This window comes from Macrotis lagotis, chromosome X (assembly GCF_037893015.1).
Source record: "Macrotis lagotis isolate mMagLag1 chromosome X, bilby.v1.9.chrom.fasta, whole genome shotgun sequence".
NCBI lineage: Eukaryota > Metazoa > Chordata > Mammalia > Peramelemorphia > Peramelidae > Macrotis > Macrotis lagotis.
Window position 1 is genome coordinate 184,837,606 of NC_133666.1, and position 7,613 is coordinate 184,845,218.

The 7,613-nt window shown below is 39.5% G+C and overlaps 1 protein-coding gene across 1 annotated transcript; it reads left to right on the forward strand.

Annotated features, from left to right (window-relative positions):
- Window positions 1–2,102: 2,102 nt before the first annotated feature.
- On the forward strand, window positions 2,103–4,245 carry CCIN (calicin). Its single transcript, XM_074205900.1, has one exon. It carries the CDS (start codon window positions 2,163–2,165, stop codon window positions 4,164–4,166), a length of 2,004 nt encoding a protein of 667 aa, XP_074062001.1. The 5' UTR covers window positions 2,103–2,162; the 3' UTR covers window positions 4,167–4,245.
- The last annotated feature ends 3,368 nt before the right edge of the window (window positions 4,246–7,613 follow it).

The following is a 7,613-nucleotide window of genomic DNA, read 5'->3' on the forward strand; positions in this document are numbered from 1 at the left end:
TTTTTTTGCTATTTTTTAGAATAAGAAAAAAGAAAGAATTCTTTGTTCTGACTGTCTATCTTCAAGAGTGTTAAAGAGAATTACAAATTATTTACAAATTATTTTTTCTTTATGAATTAAAATATCAAATAAAATGGAGAGTGACAGAAGATTGTACATGAAATTGCAGATTTCATGTGGTTTTGCATTTAAATATAGAATGAATTCAACATGTTACTTTCAAAGCTGTCCTGCTTTTCCATAATTCTTTGTCTTTTCTGTGCATTAAAAAAAGTGTTTGAATATGTCATTAATATTAAAGGTCATAACCAAGGCACAAATCCAATTTGCTGAGAAATCCAAATTTGTTTTCTAAAGAAGCTTATTAATTTACTGTGTTTATGAAGTGAAACCTAATCTAGGTTCTATAGACCTTTATATTTTCTTCTAAGAAAAACAAATGCCATCTGAGACATTTATCTATATGTGTGTGTGTGCATGCTTGTGTGTATATGTATATATATGAATGTATATGCTTAATTATATCCATCCTGGTAGGGGGAAGGGCAAAAAAAGGTAAACTACATCAGAGAACAAAAGAAAACCTACAAGGAAGCAAAAAAAAAAAAGATGGACAATTTTGAACACAAGGTATAGCATTTATTATATAGGCTTTCTTGAAATGGAAATTCATTGCTTTATATTATGAATCCTCTCTTATGTTTTGCAGTTTACATGACAATTTTTTTCCTTATGTGGTATTTAAGTTTAAAAATTAAAAAAAGAAAAAAGAAAATGCTATAAATAGAAGCTAATAGTGTTGTAGGGGTAAGACAGATGTAGGGGAAGCAAAAAAAAAATTAACAAATCAGGAGAGAATACAAAACCAAAAGCTTATTCAGGTGTTTTAGTTTTTTTTTTTTTGTTTTTTTTGTTGTTTTTTTTTTAGGACAAGGTCTAACTCATAGAATTAGGGCTGGAATAGATCTTTCCTTATCTTTAAAGATAAGGAAACTGAGACCCAGAGGGATAATGGTCACTCAGTGAATAAGTGATTTAGCTGGGATTTGGATCCAATTCTTCTGACTTCAAGTTCACCCTTTTTATGTTGTGCCACTTCCTTCAAGACAACTGGACCCAGCTAATTTCTTTTAAAGGAAGGGAATGTATTTGCCAATCTGCAAGGATTGAAGTACAGTGTTATCCTACTGATTAGTCTTGTGAACTTGTGTAGAGAAGGATATTCCTTGTCTTAAGAAATAATTCCTTATTCTGGACATATACAAATACATACACATATATATATACACTACATGTACATATTTTAATATATATAACATATATTACTATATATATATATGTACACACAAACCCACTATATAGTATCTGTATATTCACGTACAAACATCTATATACATCTATATATGTTACTATATACATATGCACACACATACCCACTATATAGTATCTGCATATTCATGTACAAACATCTATACACATATATATTACTCTATACATATGCACACATATCCACTATATAGTATCTGCATATTCGTGTACAAACATCTATACACACATATGGATTACTACATACATATGCACACACATATCCACTATATAGTATCTGTCTATTCATGTACAAACATCTACACACATATAGATTACTACATACATATGCACACACATACCCATTATATAGTATCTGCATATTCATGTACAAACATCTATATATTACTAAATACATATGCACACACATATATAGTATTTGTCTATTCATGTACAAACATGTATATATATATACACACATATAAATACATTTTTTACACATATAGTGTATGTCTAGAGGGTAGAAAAGAGTTTGGTTTTGGCTAAAACAAGGAATGTCCCTCAGGGTTTGTAGAGTACGATTCATCTATATTAATATGAATCTGTAAATGTATGCCTATATGTAGCATTGTCTCCCAAATCCCCTCAGGTATAAGTCTTATGATTACCTAGACTGAATTTGCATAGTGCTTTGGAGATTCCCACAAAGTCATGAGACAGGGAAAGGGTCATCACCCCCATCTGACAGATGAGGAGACTGAGAGAGGTTGAGGTCACACAGGTAGCAGGTGGGGGTGTCGGGCCACACAGGTAGCAGGTGGGGGTGTCGGGCCTGGGAGCCCAGCGCTCCTTGTCGGATGGCCTTTGGTCCCCGCGCCTCCGCCTGGTGGGCAGCACCAGGTAAGAATGAGGTGAGGCCCGGGCTGAGCCCCTGCATTGTGCGGCGCCCCTCCGCTCTGTTACATCACTCTCCACGCAGCCCTCGCGCGTCAGCGGACAGCCGGACCCGGGAGCACAAGCGCCAGCCTATGTTTTCAGCACCCGCTCTCGCACCTTCTATTTCATCGAAAAAAAAGAGAGGCAACATGAAACTGGAGTTCACGGAAAAAAACTACAACAACTTCGTCCTCCAGAACCTCAACAAGCAGAGAAAGAGGAAGGAGTACTGGGACATGGCCCTGAACGTGGACGACCGCGTCTTCTTCGCCCACCGCAACGTGCTGGCCGCGGTGTCGCCCCTGGTGAAGAGCCTCGTCTCCAGCAACGACATGAAGACCACCGACGAGCTCTTCATCACCATCGACTCCCACTACCTGAGCCCGACCTCGGTGGAGCAGCTCATGGACTACTTCTACAGCGGCCGGGTGGTGGTCTCGGAGCAGAACGTGGAGGAGCTGCTGAGGGGCGCCCAGTACTTCAACATCCCCCGCCTGAGGGTCCACTGCACCGACTTTCTGCTCAAGTCCATCAAGAGGAACAACTCCCTCCGCTACCTGTTCCTGGCCGAGCTCTTCGAGCTGAAGGAGGTGTCGGACTGCGCCTACGCGGCCATCAGGGACAACTTCTACTACTGGGCCAGCCACGAAGGCTCGGCCCACTTGCTGCAGTGCCCCCCGGTCATCTTCGGCCGCCTGCTCCGGGACGAGAACCTGCACGTGCAGAACGAGGACCAGGCCCTGGGCTCGCTGCTCCACTGGGTGCATGCCAGGAAGGAGGAGCGGGAGAAATACTTCAAGAAGTTCTTCTCCTACATCAACCTCAACGGGGTGTCCAACAAGACCCTCCTCTTGGCCAGCAACAAAGTGGGGGCCCTGGAGAACTGCAGCGCCCCGCTGGCCTCGATAGAGAACATCTTGCTGGATCGCAAGCAGGAGAAGCAGGGCCGGCTGCTGAACTTCCAGAGGAAGGGGGCCCTGCTGGACGCGGTGGTGATCCTGGGGGGCCAGAAAGCCCAGGGGAAGTTCAACGATGCCGTCTTTGCCTACATCCTCGAGGAGGACGTGTGGCTGAAGCTCACTGAGATGCCCTACAGAGCCGCAGCCCTCAGTGCCGCCTCCTTGGGCAAGTACATCTACATTTCTGGAGGGACCACCGAGCAGATCTCAGGCCTGAAGACCGCCTGGAGGTACGATATGGATGAGAACTCCTGGACCAAGCTGCCCGACCTGCCCCTGGGCTTGGTCTTTCACACCATGGTGACCTGCGGGGGCACCGTGTACTCCGTGGGAGGGAGCGTGGCTCCCAGGAGATACATCTCCAACATCTACAGGTACGATGAGAGGAAGGAGAGCTGGAATCTGGCCGGAAAGATGAGCATCCCGATGGACGGAACGGCTGTGATCACCAAGGGAAACAGGAACATGTACATAGTGACAGGGAGGTGCCTGGTGAAGGGATTCATCTCTCGAGTCGGGGTGGTGGACTGCTTTGACACCAGCACTGGGGAAGTGGTGCAGTGTATCACCTTCCCCATCGAGTTCAACCACAGGCCTCTCCTGTCCTTCCAGCAGGATAACATCCTGAAGGTGCACAGCCACAGGCAGAGCGTGGAAATTAACTTGCAGAAGATCAAAGCCAGCAAGACTGCCAACTGTGTGCCCCTGCTGCCCAACAACTGCCCCCTGGACGTCTCCCACGCAGTGTGCCCCATCGGGGACAACAAGGTGTTTGTATGCGGAGGTGTCATCTCTATGAATGACACCCATAATAAAGATTACACTATCAATAAAAATGCTTACCTGTTAGACCAGAAGGCGGGGGAATGGAAGACTATCACTTCACCACCCGAGGCCCTGGACTGTCCAGCATGCTGTTTGGTCAAACTGCCTTGCAAGATTCTTCGAAGGATTGACAATATTTAAATGAGAAAATAAGTAAATCCATTATTATTCACAGTTTTCAAAAAGAGAGAGCGTGCAGGAATGCACCCTATTGGTTTCATCTCAAGGCTTCTGTAGTCTGCTTTTGGCCTTATGAGACATGTTTAAGATCCCCAGGCTGAGTTAACCCTATGGCAAATGGGGTTTTGCCTCAAACCATGACCCCACACTCTCTGCTTTAGGGGACATCTTAGGCTTTGAAAATGAGGGTGTCAGATGTAATCCATTCATGGCTGTCATTAGAGTGTGCACATGCAAATGTAGTTACATAGAAAAAAGATCCAGTAAATGTAGTGAGACCCTAGGCATCTCCATCATCCTCTATCTAATCTGAGAGATGCAAAACAAAAAAAAAAAAAAAAAATGGAGTAAGAATTCATTTCATGGAAAAGGAGAAAGATCCACAGAGAGGTGGGTGAATTGGATTTGGGGGGAGGGGAGTGGGGATTGGCAGTATAGAAGGGGTGAAGGAATGGATTAAGCAGGAGGGGAAGACAGAAAGATTCATGGGAGAGAAATACCCAACTGGTACATTTAACTTCGAATCAACACATATGTTTCATAATTAGTTTATGAGATACATTTTTGAAGCTACTTATTGTGAAAAGAAGGTTCATGTAAGACATAGAATTTTGGGAATGGGGTGGGGCTGGGAAGATAATGGAAGGGGAGACAACTTCTATTCTGATCCCCAACATTAAAGACAAGGAAGAAGAAAAAGTTATCCCCTACCCTGCTCAGAAGAGAATGAGGAGAAGAAAGAGAAAGATGGAAATTCATGATATTGGAACTCTGCAATATTTAGAGTAGAAAAGGAGAAAAGAAGGGGGTAGAGTAGTGCCTTGGTCTAAGGCACAAGAAGTCTTCTCAGCATTCCAGAGATGGATGAAATATTAGGAAATTGAACTCCTGGCCAAAGATACCCTCAGTATCTATTCTCTTCTTGTGTTTCCCTCCTTTACTCTGACCCTTCCTTAAACCCCAGAGGTAGAAAGACCAAGTTTTCTCAAGATGATGGTGTTTGAGAGAAGAAAGAGAATTCTATCCAGGCTTCTTCTCTGACCATAAATTTCTTCTTACTCTGCATTTCTTCACTTTCCCAATACTCATTGAACTGATTTTTTTCTTCCTCAATGGAATTTGCAAGTTTGGTCCCTCTCCATTCAAGCAGGTCAACGGCTAAATATGCCTTATTGTCCTCACAAACTTAAGGTTCAACTGCCAACTTTGAATCTCTCACTTCTTCTGTTTTCTTATTTCTCTTAGTTTGAGAAGTGTAGAGGGTAGGCTCAGGTAAATTCTTTTGTATCTCTTTTAAAGAAAAAAACAATCTTTGTTATAATTCAATTCATTTTGAACAATTGCTGTATGGAGAGAACACACACACACACACACACACACACACACACACACACACACACACACACAGTGCCTTTTCTTACATCAGAAAAAAACAATTCTAACCTCCCCCTTTTTTAAAAAAATAACTTTCCAGTTTTCTTAGTTTTTATCAAATAAATTGAATTTTCCCAATTACTTATGCTCTTGGGTTTACTGCATTTTCCCCTCCTGGGTATTTAATCTGGTTTTATTAATCTACATTTCTATTTTTTAAGACTGACAAAAACATTTATTTTTTTAAGAAAGATTTTATTTATTTTGAATTTTACAGTTTTTTCTCCCCTCATCTTGTTTCTTCCTCCCACCCCCTACAGAAGGCAGTCTGTTAGTCTACATTGTTTCCATGGTATGCATTGATCTAAGTTGAATGTGATAAGAGAGAAATCATATCCTTAAGGAAGAAACATAAAATATAAGAGAGCAAAATTACATAATATAACTTTTTTTTAAATTAAAGGTAATAGTCTTTGGTCTTTGTTTAAACTCCACAATTCTTTCTCTGGATACACATTTCTATTTTTAACTTATACCAAATAGTTTTGATGATTACTGCTCTATAACACAATTTGAGGTATGGTGATACTTTGTATGCTTAGAATGCTTAGAACAATGCCTGGCATAGAGTAAGTACTTAATATTTATTGCTGATTAATTATTAGATTGCTTCATTTCTTTTTAAAAATGATTTCCCTAGAAATTCTTTATCTTCTGTTCTTCCAAATAAGTTTCATTATTATTTTGTCTAGTTTTATAGAGTAACTTCTTGTTTGATTGTTTGAAAGTGTGCTATTTGAGGTAGTATTTTCATTTTTAATGTATGAATCCAACCATTAACTTCAATAAAACTGCTCCACAATTATCTGTCTACCTTTATTTCTCTAAAGAATAATTTAAGGGGCAGCTAGGTGGGGTAGTGGATAAAGCACCGGCCCTGGAGTCAGGAGTACCTGGGTTCAAATCCGGTCTCAGACACTTAATAATTACCTAGCTGTGTGGCCTTGGGCAAGCCACTTAACCCCATTTGCCTTGCAAAAACCTAAAAAAAAAAAAAAAAAAGAGAATAATGTGTTTGTATTTACATGTTTTCTGAATATGTTGGTGGATCATTTCTAGATATTTCTTTTTGTAATTATTTTAATAAGATTTCACTTTATTTAATCTGAAATTTTATTAGTACTATAAAAACATGCTAATGATTTTATGCATTTTTTCCATTTTATTCTACTTTTCTGAAGACATTAATTATTGGAATTTGTAGCTTGTTGGGGGGCAGAGTTTGGTGGATTCTCTTAGGTTTTCTAAGTATGCCAACATATATTCTGCAAATAGGGATCATTTTGTCTATTTAATTTAATTTAATTTTAAATTCTTACTGTCTTTCTCTTGTCTAACTGCTATGGCTATTGTTTCCCTGAACTATATCAGATAGTGGGGAAAGTGGAGCTCTTATTTTACTTCAACCCTAAATTTAATGGGAAAGATTCTAGTCTTTCTCCATTACAAAGAAAACTCGTATTTGTATCATACAAAAGGGTGCCTAGGTTTTGGAGATATATTTTTTCATGCCTATGTTATTGCTATTGAGATATAATCTGGTGGAACTGGTGGAACTTTTGTTTATATTATTAATTATATTAATTGTTTTCATAACCTTGAAAGAGCATTACATTCAACAGTCATAATGGTTTTTTATGCATTTTTGAAATGTCTTTGCTAAAATTTTACTTAACATATTTGCTTCAATCAATATACATTATGGATCTGGTCTACAACTCTATTTCTTTGGCATTCTTTACGGTTTCAGATTCAGGGACCATAGTTATCTCATAAAAGAAATTTAGTAGAGTACTATATTTTTAGCTCTTTAAAAGTTTGGTAGAATCACAGCTTTTCTTTGGTAACTCAATTATGTCTTATTTGATTTTTCTTTTTATTACTTTATTGCTTAGAATGGCTATTTTGTTTTCTTGTTTATTTTACATACTTTTTAAGCTAATCATACATTTCCTTTAAATTTTAAATTTTGAT

Bases quoted from the DNA above. Each gene is read 5' to 3' on its own strand.
- CCIN (XM_074205900.1), top strand. From the start codon at position 2,163: ATGGCCTTTGGTCCCCGCGCCTCCGCCTGGTGGGCAGCACCAGGTAAG.